This window comes from Embiotoca jacksoni, unplaced genomic scaffold, assembly GCF_022577435.1.
Source record: "Embiotoca jacksoni isolate LCO1_2020_lvr unplaced genomic scaffold, fEmbJac1.0.p SCAF_4, whole genome shotgun sequence".
Classification (NCBI taxonomy): Eukaryota; Metazoa; Chordata; class Actinopteri; family Embiotocidae; genus Embiotoca; species Embiotoca jacksoni.
Window position 1 is genome coordinate 19,517,494 of NW_027185392.1, and position 20,196 is coordinate 19,537,689.

The following is a 20,196-nucleotide window of genomic DNA, read 5'->3' on the forward strand; positions in this document are numbered from 1 at the left end:
CTGAACAGGCTATAGTATAACCATGCAGCATCTTTTGGGGACTTACGATTTCACAGATTTAACAGATTCATTGTAAAAAAAAAAAAAAAAAAAAGCCCATTTTCTGACTTGAGCATTTGGATTATGTGCTTCACTCATTTATTCACTCAGCCTATTTTTTTTTTTTTTCATTTGAATATTACAATTATGAGATGCAACCATTAAAATAGGGTAATGTTTCCACAGTTTGGGCTGCTTTCCTGTGTTCCTGAACATTGCCTGTTGCTGATCTAATGTGCTGGAGGACTTCATGGTGTTGTCTGCCAGTCTCTCACGGTTAGATGGCTCCACGGTGTGTCTGCAGGTCTGAACAGCAACTGAAGTGAAGTTTTCTTTGGAGAGCACATTTATTGCCATTAGAGGGCGCCATGTGATTTGTTATTGTCAAACGTACCGTGCCAGGAACTGATAGGACGAGACCGGAAACAGTTTTAAACTGTACAACATCATAAGTATGGTCGTGTACAGAATAAATAAATAAATAAATAAATAAAAGGCACATTTCCGGTGAAAATGTCTATTCATTCTTGGGAAATACTTTTAAAAAATTGTATTAATTAAAAATGAAAACAATACATCAATAGCTTATTATAGTCTATTTAATTATATAATACATGATATTACTACTATAACATCAACTGTACCAGCCCACTACTGCTGCTGCTGCCTCTAATAATAACAATAATAGCGATCATTATTACCATATTAATCATTCTAATAATACTAATTATAATAATAATAATTGAATGATTGTTCTGAATTATGCCATGACGAGGACTTTATTTTGTAAACCTTTGCCGGAAGTGTCTCCCTTCATCCTTCTGGCTTGGCTCGGCTGCTGTCAACATTCAAAGCGGTGAAACCTCCGAGCTGTCACCGCTGGCGTCAGTCTGTTCCGCCGCTTCATCCCGCAGCCATGCCGTCCCGGTTCACACGCAACTTCGGGAATACCATCAAAAATTAAGTTTCAGTTTTGTTGAGAGAGAAGAGACGCGGACAGGGCGGAGATGTCGCTTTGAAGGGAGCGTGTTGTTGGCGAGGACCGCAGAGAGGATCATCGTTTCCTGACCGGGACAGTTTGGTGAACCCGCCTGGTTGCGTCTGTCGTGTTGTTTTGTTTACCTGCGACAGACCGCAACACAACGAGGTGAGTTAATGAGAGCGACTCCTGCTTGTTGTCGTGTCCGCTTGATGACTTAAATGTGTGACTCGGTGTTGAAGTGTTCATCTCTGGATGCTTTCGTCAGCTGACTGGCACAATAAAAGATAAATACATGCGTAACGTAATGTGTTGTCTGCGAAACAGTTTGTTGTTGTTTTTAAGGCGGGTCAACTTTGTTATCGGCCACTTTAAATAAGTTTTACTTGCAAACCAACGAGCTGAGCTGCTATAACGTCACGTAGACGTTCACTTTAAAAGATAGAAATAAATTGAAACGATATTTCCTTTTAAGAGCAATATTTAACACGTTTATAAATACGCGTTTTTATGGTAATTTGATTGTATTTATATTTTTTTTACCTTGTATTGTCCGAGTTCTACATTTTACTCCAAAAACATGGTGGTGGAGTGTAACTAAGTACATTTACTCGAGTATTGCAATTAAGTACACATTTGAGGTATTGGTACTTTATTTCACTATTTCCATGTTATGCAACTTTATACTTTATACTCATCCACTAAATCTCAAAGGCAAATCTTGTAGCTTCTCTTTACGCCACTTCATTTGTCTCACAGCTTTTCTTGTTACTTTTAGGTTGGCGTTTTTTCTCACCCTCCTTCTGTCCATTGAAAACCACGTATCTCCACATTTGCTGATTTATAATTAGATTATTTTTATGATACACTGAAGGATTAAATGTTCCTAGATGCTTTGATAAAAGTCTCCCTCTTTTTAAGGTAAATACATTATTTTGAAACCTACTCGGATTTGCTGGAAAATTCAGCGTTTTTCTGAGCTTGTTGACTTTTTTAGAGTTACGTGATTCTTACAGAACAGAAACTATAAAAACAGATGATACATGTCATAGAACAAAATGCATTACTTTAGATTAAACACTAGTACATAAAGTACTTAAGATAAGCTCAACCTTGCATAACTACAGCACTAAAATGCCCATTAATGCAGCAATATATTAATACATAAAACATCATAATGTTATATGATAGTAAAATTCTATTTAGGAGCATTTACCACATGTGTACTTTTAATTTTGATACTTAAATTACATTTAACTGATAATGCTTACACATTTTTACTGAAGTGAGGCTTTGACTGCAGGACTTTCACTTGTAATTTTTTTTTTAGTGTGGTATTATTACTTTTACTTAAGTAAAGGGCCCAAAAAAGCAAGAGGAAATTGCGTATCCTATGACAGTTATGCTAAAATTTTATTTTTTAAATTGTAATGCATCGAGGTGCTTCCACTACTGCTTATCTACATGGACATGAGGGCTTTCATTCTTAGTCAAAAGTCACATGACATTTTATCAAACTGGATCACTCACCTCTAGGAAACTGGTCGGTGTACACGCTTTGGTGATATGCCGAAGCAAATTAGTCTGTTCAACAGTTAAAAACATGTTATGGTTACTGTGACTTTGTACGTATTTATTTTAAGAAATGATTCATAGCACTTTTCGAAAACATTGCTACAAAGTGCCTTACAGTGAAACAAGGATTTTGCAGCAACAAATGGTCAAAACTACAAAATGAAAATTGACGTAGAAGCTGATGAAATAAATATGTTTTAGGAGGGATGGGGGACACCGAATGTGGCCGCCTGAAATTCTCCGGCAGGGATACTCGGACAGCTGAGGAACTGTGGAGCTCAACGTCGTTCCAGAGGGTCCACAGCTTGCCCATAATTCCTCAGTCCTATTGTAAACCAGGATCCAGCGTCTATAAATGGACTACAAAAATCCAGAGAGGGAGCATCTGCTTCACATTGATGTTAACAGACCTCTTTAGGTAGCTGCTCGGCTAAATAACTACTTACATTTAAACTTCACAAACAGCTTGAGGTACTTTGTGTGGAGCCCGTGCACACAGATGACTCATCCACTCTGTATGTCCTAATGTTAGCTACAGTCTCAAACCATTTGCCAGTCAGTTGTGGTTTGATGGAGACTAATTCTCTGCATTCCTTTCTTTGCCCGCTCCTTCCCACTGTTTTCACTTTTTTTTTTTTTTCCCTCCTCGGCTTTTTTTGTTTCTGCAGCTGTTCCTGTAGTTTTCCACTCAATCAGAAAACCTAAAACTCGTTCAGACCCACAGGATTATTTTACACACATTCCTCTTTCATCTTTCCTCCCGTTTGGCATTTCATGCCTTTGTCCACCAGTCTGTCTCTCATTTCTCTTTCACTGCCTTTCTCTCCACACCCAGTGTCATTGTCCTGCTCTGGTCTTGCTCTTTCCCCCCCCCAACCATTACCTCTACTCTTGTACTACCATGTCATTATTTCCTCTTTGTCTGTGTCCTGCCAGTGTCAGAGGTTTGGATACTGGACCGGGAGCAGCGCCCCACCCTGCCCCTCCCGGGACAAACACCACTACCACATCTCAGCCTCTGCTCCTTCAGCTAGAGATGTTTTGACTCATTCAAGATTCCTTCCAGGGGCTTATAGGGTTCACATCTGTTTCTACGCCTGTGTGTGTGTGTGTGTGTGTGTGTGTGTGTGTGTGTGTGTGTGTTTTACTAGCACGGGTCGACACCACGTTAAGCAGTGCTCATGCACTCAAAATAATTTAGCTATTAGAGTATTTGCTTAATAATGATTTCATTACCTTTTAAATCCTGTGAGGGGATCTGAGAACCAGCTCTGTGCTCTCCAGGAGACTCATGAGTTTCGCTCTGTAGCACTGCTTCCATTTCACTTCTCATGAGCAGAGCAGTGACAACACCTGACATGCTGAGACGGTTTGAGTTGGACACATTCGTTTTAATCTAAGTTAGAGGTCTCCACTGGTCTCCTCCTTCGTGGTCAATGCAGGTTCATTTTTCCAATGAGTAGCTTTTGTCTCTTGCTGCACATGATTACCTCATTGACTTGAATCAGGCTTCCTTCTATCTGTTGGGGGATGTTCCCATCATGCGGATATTCGCCTATTCATGGCTTTACAGACTGCCCATGTGCACACGGAGGAATCATTCCTCAAGGACACATGGGGTCGTGTGGTGCAAGTCAAGTGACTGAGGCCAACCATGCTCTCTCAGCAGCCCTTCAGCGGAGCAGCAAGACTCTTGGAATTGAAATGGAAAGGCTTAAATTAAACCCATTCCACGACAAAAGCAGCTTTTCAAGTTGAATGGGTAATTGTAAGACAAAAATTTGGTTTCAGATAAAATGGAGACACGATTAGCCTGAAACAAAGAAGGCAAGGCCACAGAAGAGTGTAGGAAGCAGGGGGCAGCGGAAAGATAGAGATAGCTTTGTGCTGGATGTCCTCTGGATGTTGAGGAGGGGAAATGTGCTGAGCTAGATGCCACTCAAAGGGGAGGCGGGGATTTGAGGGAATTAAAGTACAAACTGCCCCCTTCTCTACACTCTTAGCCAAAGCCTCTTGACACACTAAGAAAGAAATGCTAAATGTGTGAAAGGGACATGATTGTGTCATTAGTTACAGATGCACGTCCTTGTTGCTGTGGAGTCAAAATATTTTTGAGTCTTGTCACTGTTTCTTTCGGGCTGATGAAAGAGTCTACTGAGTGGTTTCAAAGCATGGCCCCATCCATTTTTATTGTCTGCCTGTAATACAGTATCTCTCATCAGGCAATTGAAACTAATTCACCTTTTACTATGTTCACATTCTCCCCGGGTACGGATAAGATCCCACTTACATGAACATGGTGGTTTTATAGACCCAAGAGGGAAGGTTACGTTATCGACACACATTTAAAGCTAATCAAATAAAATGATAGCTCACAGTCAGTTTGCTGTGTTATAAATGTTTGTTAGGTACAAAGGCAAGTTTTGTAAGATGCAGCTCCACGGTTCAAGGAGATGTTTTGGAAATCTCACGTGTGGACTGTTTGCAGCTGCTGCAAAGTACTTAGTTTCAGTAAGTGTTTGTGCGAATTCGCAGTAAACAGTGTCAGTGGCAACCACAGCAGTGGGCTGCTGATAGGCGTCGTCAAGTACTGTGTGATGTTGCTGTTATCGCCTGTTTGGTTGGTGACATTTTGTTTTCATGTGGCTCTGTTGAGCCGTTGCATGCACAGGACCAGTGGAGGAAGATCAAATAAAATTAAAAAAAAAAAAAGATGCCTGCAATTAAAGTAGTAATATCAAGCATGTATGCTACAGAAGGCTTTAATGGAAAAACATCTGAATTGGTGATGAGTATTCAAGTCAACACTGACAAAGGAATAAAATTTAGCAAAAAGAAGCGCCTTTTTTTGAAGCGAACCTTTCTGTGTGCATGTGTGCTTTCACACCTACTTCCTGTCTGCTCCGTACAAACGGCCACAACTTCCCTTTCTGTCATCTTCTGCTGCTCTCTTCAGTTGCATGCGTTGGCTGCACTCGGCTGTCACGTCCCGAGATAACGACATCAGGACTCTTATTGAATGTTGAGAAGGTTCTGAGCCTAAACGTCTCTTTTCCTGAGAGAAGGGAAACAGTCCGATGTTAAAGATTGGATCACAGAGAAAATCTGGAGGTTGGTGGATTTTTTTTTTTTGACAGTGTGGAGTCAAACAAAATGGAGATAGAAGATTGAGATGTGGTCGTCACAGAGGTGGACTAACATCTGTCGCTTCCTCCGCTGGGACTTTGTAGCGTCTCACGTTCATGGCCAGATGGTCTGGCCACTTGGTTGGAGCCGAGTCAGGAAATCAGACATCAAAATGCTTCATTCTTCCTGACAGTGAGTCTGTGTGTTCTCTCATGATGGCACACAGCTTCAGGATTTTGTGCAAACCACTGAATGAAACTTTGATTCTCCTCAGTTTTATTTGTACTTGTTTTCTACCTGCAGCTCAGACGTGTGGGGAAACCACAGGGCACAATCTGCGGAGCTGGTCACGTGTTCTTATCACTAATATTCAACAGAAAACACAGTTAGATTAGTCAGTACAGGGACTTCTTGGCATATTGGAACAAAGTCTGTCTGAAAAGAAAAACCCCAAAGGAATAATGTCTTTTGTGTTTTCTGTAAATGAATTTAAGGTACAACAGTAAACTCGCCACAGAAGTTGGCACAGCAAACATCGAAGTGCTTGAGCTGTGGTTTATGCTAATTACCGGCACTGTGAGGACACTTTTTTTTTTTACCAGAGATTGCTCCTATTAAGATGCTGGTGTTTCATAATCTCTGTGATGGCTGCTGTGCTGACAGTTACCCTTGTAAATACTTTGTAACATACACAACCAGAAGCAGCTGAAAGCAGGTTGCTTTCTCCACTTTCATAATAGACTGCACGTCACCTGTTGTTGAACTGAGATATGTTTTCCTCTCTTGAAGTGTGCTGGACTAGTTGAAGTAAGGCAGGATTAGTGCGTGCTATTTGTCGCTGTGCAGGATCTGTTTTGTACTATGTATTGGAAAAGGTGTCCGTCGTAGAGCACTAACGGTGTCTGTATTTGTTCTGTAAACTGGTGTGTGCATGTGTTTCTGTGTTTGGATGTTTGGGCTTTTTATTTATGCTCCGTAAAGCTCAGTGAGTGTTTGAGCAGCAGGACAGATTAGTTGGATTACCGGCGACCAAGATTATCTGAGAGAGCATCTGTCAGATATTTACTGCTCATATTCCCATGACTGTACATAAACTACAACATCACCTGTAACTGCTGCTGAACACTGTTAGCTTCTCCTTTATGTACCTCTGCTATTTAAACTGATACAAATATTAATATTGTTGTGACTAATGTTATTTGTTCGAACTTTAAGAGATACAGAAACTACTTCTTCTGTCACTTCCACCATCATACTGTACAACCTCAACATTTTCTGCTGATTGTGCTAGTTTTGCTACCAACGTGAGGTGTGATCAAAAAGTTCTTGTTGCCAACAGAATGAGTTCAACATCGGGATGCGCATGAAGCAGGGGCAAGCGATAACTGTCATGAGTGAGTTATTTCGTGGTCAACATCAGCACTTGTGTTCCACGTGTTTTTGTGACCGCCGGTTTGTGCACCCGGGTGATTTCACCATGGATTTGAGCAGAGAGTGCACATCAAATATTTGATCAAACTCAGGAAATCGGCAATAGACACCCTTGACATGCTGCAGAAAATCTACAACAATGAAGCAGCGAGCTGGATGAGGTGTTTTTGAGTCAGCTCAGGACTGCAACCAGGTGGGAATCCGAGGAGAAACATTTGGCGCGAACAGGCTGAACTGTGGTTTGGATTCTCCAACGTGACAACGCGCTCGCTCACGATGCGTTGAAAACGTGCACGTTTCCCGCCTCCAACAACACAATCACAATTGGCTTTCTGCGACCTTTTTCTGCTCCACAAAAATTTGACACAAAGTGTGACGTGCACTCTCTGCTGTTTCAGGTCTGTGATGACGTCACAAATGCACGTAACACAGCTGCTGATTTCGATCAAGCTAAGACACTTGGAGTCGTTAATCACAGTTGTTGCTTCCTCCAGCTTGATGCACATTATGGGCTTCACTCACTTTGATAATTGAGTAACTTGAAACCGAATGTCTTTAATGTGAAAATAGCCCCTTTTCTGGATCTTACATTAAAGGGAGTTTGCTGGAATCGGGTTTTGGACTGTTAGTCAGACTAAACAATACATTTGATGAAGTCATCTTGGGCTCCAGGGAATTGGAATTTTGGATTATTTTCTAATGTTTTTACAGATTACTGATTTGATATAAATTGTATCTGCTGCCATAACCTCGGTTTATGTCAAAGGAAATTATTGTATGTTTAAAAAATGGAATTTAATGCTCCAAAACCTAATTTACTGGGGAAAGATATTGACAAAATGCTCAATTATTATCACTATGCTTATGGACCTTCTTACTTGGTGATTGTGTATGACATCTACCTTCAGATGGCAGATGAAGTCTCTGTAACTGCACGACAAACCGTATTAAGACACATTTTAAAGCATCGTTACATATTTTTCAACCGTTCAAACACAATGCAACGGTTTTCCCTGAAGACTTTACTCCATCAAATAAAAATCCTGACATGTATCTTATTGCACTCAACTGATCAGAGGAATTATGTGTCTTTCAGTCATGTCTCGTAGAAGTTCTCGTCTGATGTCCGGTGGCTACTACAATTCAGATGAAGAGTCTGACTCCAGTAGTGTGACAAACATATCCTACCGAGAAAACGCTGTCAAGTAAGCAACTGTGTTTCTGTGTGTGAGTGCTCGGCTCGTTTTGTTTAAAGCTTGGATTCTGGATTCTGATTGGCAGCCTGCGATGTTAAAGCGGTCATTCTCCTGTTTCTAACACAACTTTCTTCTTCAGGGTTTTCAAGAAGAAGGTGGGGAACCGCAAGGCCGCCCCCCGGACCTCCAGTAGAGCCGATAGCAATGCCAGTTCTGCCACCCCCGAGACAGCTGTCACTGCAGGCCAGTGTGATGGTAACATTCAGTCACTACAGTACAGCAGCAACATCATATTCTGTTCATATAAAAGTAATAATAACAGCATGGATGATTTTATGAAGCTTTAAGAGGTAACTAACCTGTAAAAATGTTTAGATTAGTATGAACAAAAATCGGAAAAAATGCACCGCAGCTTTCTGCTGCAGGTTTATTTTTCTATAATTTAATGACAAAAGTAAACAGCTTTCAAATAAACATTGATCACAGCACTTTCTATAGGTTTAAGTAAATCAATGCATCATACCACGGTATGAGCTTTCATATTTATCGTCCTCCTCGTGTCTCTTCTGCCTCTCAGGTCTGAGTCCATCTCCCTCAAGCAGTCAGACTCAGCCCACCATGAGGGCCGTTCCCTACTTCCCCACCACGGCCACCCCTCGGCCTGCCCTGACCCCGTCATCCTCCCGGAGCCAGACCCCCACACGGCACCCCGCAGTACCTCCGGAGAAGAGCCCTCACGCTGAGCTCTACAGCTCCAGCAGGCCTGGATTACTCCTCAGATCCAACCACAAGCAGCTGAGTCAGAGTGGCGTGGACAGCTCGGGGTACTCGTCCTCCGAGGGCACCTACGGGAAATCTGTAGCTGCTCCCGCTAGAGTCAGCAGTAACAATGGGGCTCCCGGTGCTGGATACAGAAGCAGAATGAGCAGTGCCTTCTACAGTCTGACCGGTGAGTACTGGACTTTGTGTGTGTGTGTGTGTGTGTGTGTGTGTGTGTGTGTGTGTGTGTGTGTGTGTGTGTGTGCGCGCGCGCGCACGCTGAGGTGTGTCTTTGTACTATTATCTAATAATCTCTTTATTTATCTCTCATGTTTTTGGCAGACTCAGCCTCATTGATGGCCGCTGCAGGACAATCAAAAGTACTTCATCTGACATCTTTAGGTATGTGTTTAAGTTTGTCTTCATGTACTGTATGAACTATAGGTACTTCTTTAGCTTGTTATTCTCCCATTGTTAAGAGAATGTGTTGACCTGTGCCTGTACATTACATACTTCTCTCACATACCAGTAGGTTTATGTTTTCACAATCGCTGCATGTGATTTGGCTCCAAGTCAACTCTGCATTTCTTCCCTGCAGCTAATACTTTATTCAGCCGTCGAATGAAGAAGGCTTGTGGTCTGGTTCTCCTCTTCCTCATCCTGCTTCTATGTAAGTAATATAAATATTTACCAGATACAAGTTTGCATGTCGTCATTGTGGAGACACCTCATCATTCCCTCGGACACCTGGGAAAAAAACTGAAAAAAAGGATTTTATCGAGTTTTGATGATTGTGCTCTAATTCTTTTTTCTTTTTTTTTTTGTATTTGCTTATATTTTCACACCTTTTTGCAATATGACTATACACTTGGACACCATAGATTGAAGTGCTCAGGATTTCCCCCAGGAAGTTAGAAGAGGTGGTAGGGTCTGCCATAAAATGTATGTGACTCGGTCTGTTCTGCTTGTGTGGTGAGTTCGTACTCAAACATCTCCACCTGAATGAGTCACGGCAAATGACTCATTTATTACAAGTCACACATGTCTCGGTCTTTGATCTTAGGACGCTCGTGGAGTGAAGTGATGTTTGACTGTGTGCGTTTCTAGGTGCTGTTCTGAACTCACTGTCCCTCCTGTTTTCTCCAGGTATTTGGTTGCTCCTTCCCCTGTTGTCCTCTTTCATCTCCCGCATGACTGTCACAAAGACAAAACCCATGAGTCCACCTGTTATCACCGCCACTCCTCCTCCTCTTCTTCCTCAACCCATCACCATGTCTTCTACACCTGTGGTGGTAGGGCTCGACTGCAGATCTTCTGCAGCTCACTATGTTTACTGCTCGAGTTGATCAGCATTGGATGTGTTGGAGGGTGTTTATGTAGACATTAATGCAAACAAGTACAAGTGAGTTCACATATGGGATTAATAAAAACGTAGTAGTTGCACAATTGAACAAGCACGCAGTAACATTACCTGAATATGAGTAACTGTCAACAAACACAAGCAAAAAGCTTACATTTATTTTGTAGAGCAGGTTTCAGATTTGGTGGCTTCTTCTTTCGGAAGTTCAGAGGTTCTCCAGTCATCTCTGAAGCATTTGAGGGGCCCAAACATGATAAATATACATTATATTACATTACTATATATCTATTATGAAGCGCATTCAGTACACTGTATATAACAACAAACTGTAAAAGGTTATTTACAAATTCCTTTTTTTAAATAAATACCGTTTTTTGGGGGGGTTGCTCAAATTAAAAAATTTTACTCTGTAATTTTTCTTTTGTTACTTTAATACTATCATGTGTTTTTGTTTGTTTTTTGTCTAGGACCCAGCTGTTGTGTCTGCTGCTGTAGAAGAAAAAATGCAGCAGCTTCTGGTAAGAAACAGTTTGTCTGCAACTGTGTGACCTTTAAAACGACGTTGACATGTTGCTGTGCAGTACTTACTGTGCTTGTTTCAGGTGAAGCTGCAGCAGAAGCAGGAACACCTTCTCTCCCAGGTGAGAGAATCGCTCTCTGTTTGGGCCACTTTCTTTCTCTTTTATCCCCTCCGTCCTCTCTTTGTCCTTTCCTCTGGTAGTTCTCAATGGGGCCCTGTGGTTGGTGAAAGGTTCTGACCACAGATGTCAGGATGGAAACTAAACCCAGCTGTGCTAGAGTAACACCTAGTGGTGAAGATGAGAAACTGCAGAAAGTAAAGGCAGATTTTCAGCATGATTTCGTAGCTCTGTTTATTTGTGTTTTCAAACTTAGAAGAGCTCTAGAAGTGCTGGAACAACTGTTCTCCAATTGTCAGAAACAAAAGGCATGAGGCCTTGTTCAAACAGATTTTGTTATCTTTACTAATTTGAAATTCACGGGTACAAAGTATCATATTTTGGTGGTAAACTTGATATTAAACCTATTAGATTCATGTATCAACAGCTCTTTGGTCCAAGCTAAAGCTGTCCGTATTAACAGCCTTCCTTAAGAGGTAACTCAAAGTTGCTTATATTTTGGATGAACCCTGTAAGAGCTCTGTAGAGTTTTATTCGACCCATGACGCCTCTAGAAAGCTCTGCAGGAACCTCCTCCACCACCGAGCCTCCAGACTTTACTTTTCCTCAGATCTCACCACAAGTCCCGTGATAACTGACTCGATCAGATCATATGTACATATTCATATCTATGCAGTCCTATATATATTATTCAACTACTATACTACGTGTATACATAAAGAATTGTACATAGACCCACGTCAGATCCACTACTACTACGGGTATCACAGGGTCGGGCAAATACACAAATATATCTTCATATTTCTATATCTATATTTTTATATTTAGTCTTTACTTTAAACTTCTATTTCCTTTGTGTTGCACTGACTTGGATTGTTTTCAGTGTCGTTGCACCCTGTTCAGCGACAATAACGGAATTGTGATTTGGATCTCCTTCCCTCAGATAAAGGAGAGACTGCAGCTGGACCTGCAGGACATGAAATCCCAGGTGGAGGCTGTGGACTCAGACGGCCGGCTGCGTCTGGAGCAGGAGGTCGCTGGGCTTGGCAGGCAGATGTCAGCTTACCAGACAGACATCCACTCTGCTGCTGCCGGTCTCAACCTCAGGATCCAAACTTTGGAGGCCCAGAATGCCGAGGTTACAGCGCCGAGATATTAGTCAACCCCGTCTCCTCTGTTGTCTCTCAGTTGTTTCCTTGATTGTAATGTGACTTCCTGTCTCTTGTAGCTGTCCCAGGAGTTGTCGTCCATCCAGCTGATGCCTCCTCCAGCCCCCTGTCCTGATACCATCACCGCCCCCGTCCACAACCAGCTCACCCCAGAGCTCCAACAGGCCATGGAGAAGTGGCTCACTGACCGCATCAAGGTAACTGTGGATGGTCTGTCAGGCCAAAGAACCCAGATACCGTAAATATAATCACAGTACAGGGAAGTCTGTTATTTTCAGGTCTGTGGCTATGAATTATTGCACTCAGCAGTGATCACGATTGTTTGAGCTGACCACAATCATTTTGCATAATTGAGACAGTCAAGAAAATTTGGATGAAACAAACAAATGTTGTGTTTGCATCACTATTTCCACATCGTTTTCCATCATTTGAGGTTCAACTGTTGCTCCTTTAATGACATCATTTCGTTTCGCCCTCTTCTTCTGCCGTGGTTTAATGGCATGAGTGGACAATTAGCACCATCAGCTGTTTAAATTGAGACATTTAAATTCTAATGTTTAACTGGCCACAATTTGACAAACACCCATGAACATTAAAATGATGGATTTGGTTGCAAACCAAACACCACAGCCTATAAAAAGGCTCTTTGTTTCTTCATAAGCTGAACGTGTATGTGTAACCTGTGACTGGCCTTGTACTGTAATGGCATGACATGAACAGAAAATGAAATCATCAATCGCAATTTTATTGTATGACAATTAATCGTCAACTAAAATAAATGATTGCGACGGCCATACTTACAGTATCATCTCTTTGTGAATCAGGAGCAGGAAGCCATCATGCTCCGTGACAAAGGAGGCTGCGAAGACTCTGGACGTCCCGTGGCCGACAAAATGGCCGACTTTGCCCTGGAGACTCAAGGTCAGGAATGTGGGGTTAAAGGTTTAATTATTTCTGTGACTACCCAGTTTGATGAACTCTGCACACTGTTTTTGTGTTTTTACACATTTCTATCAGAAACATTTGGATGTTGGTTTGTTTTCTACGTTTTCATCATTTCTGATAAATATTGCATTCTTTCATTTCTCTTTATTGCAAAGATCATTATCGTCTCGTTCATTTTGCATTACAGGCAATCAAAGAATATTTATAGATTCAACAAAGAAGCCTTAAACTGCTGTTTTACATGGTGTGTGTGTGTGTGTGTGTGTGTGTGTGTGTGTGTGTGTGTGTGTGTGTAGGTGCCAGTGTGGTCAGCACCAGGTGTTCGGAGACGTATCGTATCCGTTCAGCGTGTGTGACCCTGTTTGGTTTCCCGCTCTGGTATCCGTCTGAAAGCCCACGCACCGTTATTCAGGTACAACGATCATCTTCCTCTCTCTGTTTTAAGATTATCAGCAGTGTCAGTTTTACGAACCTCGTCTCCTCCCCTCCCTCCTCCCTCTTCCTCCCTCCTCCCTCTTCCTCCTCCCTCCTCCCAGGGCTACCCGGTGCTGCTTCCGGGGAAATGTTGGGCATTTCACGGTGTCCAAGGCACTCTTGTCATCTCCCTCTCTCACCCCGTAAGGATAACTCATGTGACGCTGGATCACCTGCCGCGCTACAACTCGCCCACCGGCCGGATCGACTCGGCACCCAAAGACTTTGAAGTCTACGTGAGTTCTCCAAAAATGATGTCGGATAAATTGCAGATTTAAAAAGTAATAACACCCGTCAGTCAAATCTTTAGTAGCAATTTTGGATTCAGTAGTGTTGAAATTTTCATTTCTAGCAGTACAATATTTAATATACGATTTTGCGATATAGTAAAAGTATACTATTCCAAGTTTGGTACTTGGATTTATAAAAAATTACGGGTTCCCAGTGCTGACTGACATGGGTGAGAAAAAAATTGATATTAGATTCTAAAAATATTTCCTATTGCAGTGGTTCTGAACTGTTCTACCCTCACGACTCACCTCCTTAGTCATTAAATCACAACACAATTGTTTTAAATGTCTGATCCACTCACTCATGCACATTTTAAACAAATGAAATAAACCACAAATGTGCATCAAGGGCTAAAAATCTAATTAAATTAAGGCAGTTTTATATTGAATGACAAGCTTTTTTTTTTTTTTTCAAACAAGTTTAATCTGCTGATGCTCACCAAATTTCAACACTCTAAATTGAACTGTATGAAATATTCTTATTTATTTTGAACTGCATAAAAAGGCAGACTAATGTTATTCTAACTGTTTACAAAAGCTCAAATGAGAACAAACTACTGAGGTGACAGCTTTAGTTTTGGTCGTTTCTGTTATGACAACCCTGGTAACAAACATTTACCGCACCCAGACTGCATCATTGAAAAATGTATGAACTTCAAAATAAAAGTGCAGGAGAAGAAGTTCTGCAGACTTCAAAATAAAAGTCTGACTTTTTTCCGGACACTTTTTTTTCACGTCTGCAACCCACTCAAAATTGCCGCGCGACACTTTTGAGTCATGATCCTCCTGTTGAGAACCACCGGCCTACTGCTTAATGAAGCTCCATTTTTATAATGGACACCTTTCCTTTTCAGGAGCATGAATTAGGCTTCTGGTTTGCTGCTTTTTGTTTCACTCATGATCATTCTGACTGGAAGCTGTAAAACTGTCAGCTACATTCCACTAAAGTAAAGTCCTATCTCTACGAGATTAAAGCTAAGAGAAAGAAAGACTGTCACACGAAGCAGCTTTCTGATGGTGAACTCTGACATAGTTATAATTTCCTTCTTTCCCAGGGGATGAAAAATGACACAGAGGAAGGCACCCTGCTGGGGACATTCACTTACAATGAGAACGGAGAGTCAACGCAGACGTTTCAGCTGCCTGTAAGTTCAAACTGATAAATCGAAATGCACATCGCCATGATATTTACAGAAATACCTAATTACTTCCTGTTCTATAGGAGAAGTTTGAGGTTAGCAGAAGCAATTGTTGCTCTTGAATGTCCTCGCGCACTAATTTAGACATTTCCAATCTTCTTTCTCTCTTTTCTTTTCCCCTGTGCCCCCACCCTCCTCATCCAGAACCCGAGTGACGAGGTTTATCGGTTTGTGGAGCTGCGTGTTCTCACTAACTGTGGTCACGTCGAATATACGTGTCTCTACCGCTTCCGTGTGCATGGAAAGATAGCCTCCACATGAGGCTCGACGGCTCACCGAGATCGGCGGCACGGCTCAGTCCAACATATCAGAAAATATATTTATACATATGTACGCTTTGAAAATGGTCCGAGGTTTGTTCAGGGTGAAATACTACTGAGAAAATGTTAAGTGTCACTCAGCTGTGCGTGTGTGTGTGTGTGTGTGTGTGTGTGTGTGTGTGTGTGTGTGTGTGTGTGTGTGTGTGTGTTTGTGTGTGTGTGTGTGTGTGTCGACAAGTTCTGCTGTTTTTGATCGTGTATGTTAAAATGACAAAAAAATGTAGGGCTTTTTTTGTGCAGTGCACATTTGGCTCTGAATAATCGCAGATCTCTTTTTTTTATTTTTTTTATTTGTTTCTTAAAACCAAAAATCGAACTAGTCAAACTTTTAGGAGTGTAAAGTTCCGGCAACTTTATGCTTTAAGTCATAGGAGCGTGCCACAAAATAATATCTAATCTTATTATTATTTATATTTACCAGGGTTTTCCTAATTCATGTTTATACAACGTACAATCCCACCTGGGAGCTCCCCGATAAAATAATATTTCTTCAAATATTTCCTCTGGACTGCCCCAGTCAGTGGAGAGTTAAACCCTCAGTGACACGCCGGATTTCTTTAGGTGGTTTTGGGATTTAAACCAGCAGCTGCTGCTTCTAATCATTCCCCTCAAGGTTTCCTGTTACATCTCCTCAGTAATAATAATGAAGTTAAGTTAAAAAGGCTTATTTCTAACAAGCTTGGTCCATTTTTGGACACTAAATTCATTTTAATATTTCATATTTTTTACAACATAAAGGTCCAGTTTGCGAAGTTCTCAATCAAACATGTTGCTCGATATCTGAACAGACTGAAACCAGTTTTGACCAAACGTTCGTTCTGATTTTTTTGTTGTGCCTGGCAGGTACAAGATATACAGAGGCAGTAGTGAATGCTTTTTATCAGTATTCTTTGTTGTTAAATTTGGTTCAAAATTCCTTTTTATCTTTTAGATAAAATATGCAGCTTTAAAGCACAAGTTTTGTTTTCATTTCTGCTACTTGATTACTTGAAAACCTTTTATTCAAACCTCTGAAAGACTTGTTTCTACTTCTTTGTACACTTTCATTTTGTATGAGCTACTCAAGCAGGAGAGAAAGGTTTTATTTATTTGCTAGGTAAGAATGTTCATTTGAAAATCCATGTGTTGTATTGGTTTTGTAGGATCGGCTTGGCAATCATTTTTCATGATCAACATGCTATTCATGTGAAAAATCATTGAATTTGTTAATGGACTGCACTTATATAGCGCTTTTAGGACGCTTTTACAAGCGTTTTACAGCTGTCGCCTCCCATTCACACACAAACCAATGATGACAGAGCTGCCATGCAAGGTACACACCTGCTATCAGGAGCAACTCGGGGCTCAGTGTCTTGCCCAAGGACACTACGGCATGTTGATGGAAGGAGTAGAGGATCGAACCACCTGCATGAGCCTCACCCACCAAACGATATACTGTTAAAAATCTGGAAAATTCCTCAGAACTGCCGAACTTTTGTTTTGTGTATTCGTTGGACGTTTAGACTGAAGATGGAGAAGAAAATATGAATATTTTTATTATGATAGGCACTAGAGGTGATTTCAGGTGAAAATCTATGATTTCTTGCTCGTGTTCTTGTTTCCAGACAGCTCAGATTTGGATCATGACAAAGTTAACTGCAACACAGGATCAGGATTCTTTTTGTAATTATTTGTGCTTCTTTAAGATGTATCTAAGTAAGATTTTGAGCTCGCAGCCAAAGTTTTGGTCAGATTTACAATTAGTAAAAAGAAAGATGAAGCCATATTGTTCCCATTCATTTTTAAATGAGTGCTTCCCCATAGAAATAAGAGTACATTTTCACATTGCAATCTGTAGTTAAACTGGAAATAATTGTAGTTTATACAAGGTATTTGATAAACAATGTCATTTGTTTCATTTACAGTTTTTACTTGTAGTTATTTAATAGCTCAATTATGCATAACCAGAGGATTTACAAAGTACAACGTACGTCTAATACCACCTAAAACCTCAAAGATTTGTTTTCAGATCTGAAGGATGTCATTGAACAGCCTGTACAGTTCTTTGACCTCGCTGTCTGTATAGGTGTCATTTCCTGAACACACGAGTCAGATTGTAAAAATCCTCTTACATGCTTGCTGGTATGAACCCGTATGAGCAACATGGAGCATATTGCTTCAGTTCATCACTTTCAATCAGGTTGGTCTTCTCCATCCTGATGTGGTAAAATGTGTGTTTCACAAGACAGAAAAAAGCCAAAAACCTGACTCTTCTCTTTGTATTAAGAAATATAGTGTCATATACTGCCTGAGGTGTTTTGACTATACATGCCTGTTTGTAAGCCAAGTGTTTGATTTGTTAAGTAAACATTGAAACACATGCTTGTCGTTGAATTTATTTAATTTTATTTTCCATATCCAATTTCTTCATTTGTGGAAACATGCTTATTACAGAGCATATGTACCAGATCTATTACAATATTCGATAAAACTCACAACAATTCTAAAAGTCCAGCTGCCTTTTTCAGCCTCCCTCTCAGGCTGGGTTGCATGTTTTCTACGATTACTTAGAATACAGATAAAACCTTTTACGTTTACATTAAAGCATTTAAAGAGATACAACACCAACCAATATATATATATATATATTTTTTTTTTTTTTTTTTTTTTTTTTTTATATCTATAGACAAGGGAGAGTAACAACAAAGTAACATTTTTATAAATAAAATGTTCAAGTATTGCCATCCACCGTATGTCAGAAAATGTGATCCAATCTAGACCGCTTCAACAGTTTTGGTCTCGGCAGCAGGGCAGCAGTGACACCTCATCTTGGGCAGCTGCTTCGTCCGCATGAGATAACTCATCGGCTGAACGAAACTGCTCACGGAGAGAACTGTGTAGGTCGCACAGGTGAAAGGTGAGAAGGGCGAGAAAAACGTGGAACCAAACTCCCTCAGCAGGTACTCTGAGATGGGAGGGAGGTAGTGGACATTGACCAGCACAAATGAAGACAGCACCAACTTGAAGGCTCGCTTTTTCGCTGGATGCAACTTCTTGTTGGGCCCTGATTTGCGGAGAGACTTGAGAATCAGGATGTTGCAGGTTGATATGATTAATATGGAAGTGCTAATTAAGACCAGTATTACGTTCCACTTGTTCGGCGAATACAATTTGATCAGACCACAGGTTGCAGCAGTTAGGACATACACCACCAGGCACAACGACAGGCGCAGCGAGGGATCCTTGAGCCGGAGGAAGAGCAGCGGATGGCAGACGCCCACATAGCTGTCCAGAGCCATGAGGCAGAGCAACAGTGGCCCTCCTCCTTGGTTCACACCCCATGCAACGAAGCTGCCAGTATTCATGGTTGGATTCCACAGGAAATAAATGTACTCAACGAGGACCGTGATGCAGAACATCATGTCAAACACCGCCAGGTTGAGTGTGAAGATCTCCGAGGTGGAGCAGATACCCGGTTTTCCTAGCAGGAGGTAAATGACCAGAGCGTTAGCCGGCACTGCCAGTGGTGGCACGACCACTACCGTGGGCAGGTAGTACCAGACCAGACTCTGGACGTCCACTGTGTTGTTTTCCATTTGTCTGCGTTGCGAGTCTGTCAAAAGAGAGGGTACTTTGACAACATGCAACGTTTTCTTTTAAAGCTCTAATAAACATGTTCATATCAAATCTGCAAAAAAATATTTTTTTGGCCTCTTAATGGGGCAGTTCAACAAGTTAAACAGCGACCACCCATGGCGTCCTCTTTGGTTTGTGAACTGCTGGTTTTGAAAACTCCAGTTTTGCATTTTGGCCGTCGCCATCTCGAGTGTTTAGAGCAGTTTGAAAGTTGAAAGTTAGAAGTGGCCAGATGTGGAAGTGATGTGTCTGACTCGATCTGATCCCGACACCATAGTGGAAACATGACTGCACCAGAGGCCTGTCAATCGAACAGACACGCCCCCCAAAATTCAGCTTTTTGAAGCCTAATAGCTGAGTAATGACGGGATTTTTTTTACAGATAGAACACTAAAAAACGAAAAAGAAAGAGTGAAGTCATCAATTGTCACCAATAAGACTTATGGAAAAAAATTATTGACTTTGTATTTCAAGAGTGAATTTGAATGGGAGTCTGTGGAGCCAGAGGCTTTTTGGAACCAACCCCTACTGGGCTTCGGTGGTATTGCACTTTAAAGCACTTCAATATTGGGCTCCTTTTTAGACCAGGAAGGTACTTTTATATACAGTGTATGGTCAAACATGACCCGACTCCTCATAAAGTTTATGTAGCATCCTTAAAATACTGTCAGGTTTTCAAAAGCTCCACAAAATGCTCCCTTCATCCACTGAACCAAATCCTATTTTTGTATTTGCTTCCACAAATTAAACTATTTAGACTTGCCTCCACAAACAGTACGTGCTCACTTTGCATGTCATATTTGTCTTCTGCCAGGTGTTTTTTGGAAAGCCTGTCTAGCTCCTAAAACTGATGCAAATTCACACTGATGGCATGCATCTAATCTCATTATTGTTATGATAGTTCTGTTGTCAGCTTCGCATTTTATTTCCTGTGAACTGGCAGGATCCTTTCACTGCATGTCTTTGCAGTGGTTATATGAGACTTTATGACCATCAACTTTGAATTCAACCCACTGTTTTCACAACAGCAAACCAACTCCTCTGACACTCAGCATCACGGTGGACATCTATCAGCGTATTA

General features: G+C 41.2%; 2 protein-coding genes across 4 annotated transcripts; one reads left to right on the forward strand and one right to left on the reverse strand.

Moving 5' to 3' along the window:
• The first annotated feature begins 892 nt into the window (after positions 1–892).
• Positions 893–17,859, forward strand: sun2 (Sad1 and UNC84 domain containing 2). Of its 3 annotated transcripts, none has more exons than XM_069167865.1 (16): positions 893–1,186; positions 8,247–8,355; positions 8,486–8,601; positions 8,924–9,295; positions 9,448–9,507; positions 9,704–9,775; positions 10,252–10,397; positions 10,933–10,983; positions 11,068–11,106; positions 12,047–12,241; positions 12,332–12,469; positions 13,097–13,193; positions 13,514–13,629; positions 13,754–13,927; positions 15,037–15,126; positions 15,325–17,859. In XM_069167865.1, exons 2-16 carry the CDS (start codon positions 8,249–8,251, stop codon positions 15,439–15,441), a joined length of 1,890 nt encoding a protein of 629 aa, XP_069023966.1. In that variant the 5' UTR covers positions 893–1,186; positions 8,247–8,248; the 3' UTR covers positions 15,442–17,859. The 3 variants fall into 3 exon arrangements, with proteins under 3 accessions (XP_069023966.1, XP_069023965.1, XP_069023964.1); XM_069167864.1 differs by lacking the exon at positions 893–1,186 and adding an exon at positions 5,498–5,704; XM_069167863.1 differs by lacking the exon at positions 893–1,186 and adding an exon at positions 6,594–7,113.
• Positions 17,860–18,253: 394 nt separating this feature from the next.
• Positions 18,254–19,075, reverse strand: LOC138208738 (G-protein coupled receptor 15-like). Its single transcript, XM_069166830.1, has one exon. It carries the CDS (start codon positions 19,073–19,075, stop codon positions 18,254–18,256), a length of 822 nt encoding a protein of 273 aa, XP_069022931.1.
• Between the last annotated feature and the right edge of the window lie 1,121 nt (positions 19,076–20,196).

Excerpts from the sequence above, each read along its gene's own strand:
- sun2 (XM_069167863.1), top strand. The coding sequence starts at position 7,077 with ATGCGCATGAAGCAGGGGCAAGCGATAACTGTCATGA. Across the intron at positions 9,776-10,251 it reads CTTCCTCATCCTGCTTCTAT|GTATTTGGTTGCTCCTTCCC; the intron begins GTAAGTAATATA and ends TGTTTTCTCCAG. Across the intron at positions 15,127-15,324 it reads CGCAGACGTTTCAGCTGCCT|AACCCGAGTGACGAGGTTTA; the intron begins GTAAGTTCAAAC and ends CTCCTCATCCAG.
- LOC138208738 (XM_069166830.1), bottom strand. The coding sequence starts at position 19,075 with ATGGAAAACAACACAGTGGACGTCCAGAGTCTGGTCTGGTACTACCTG.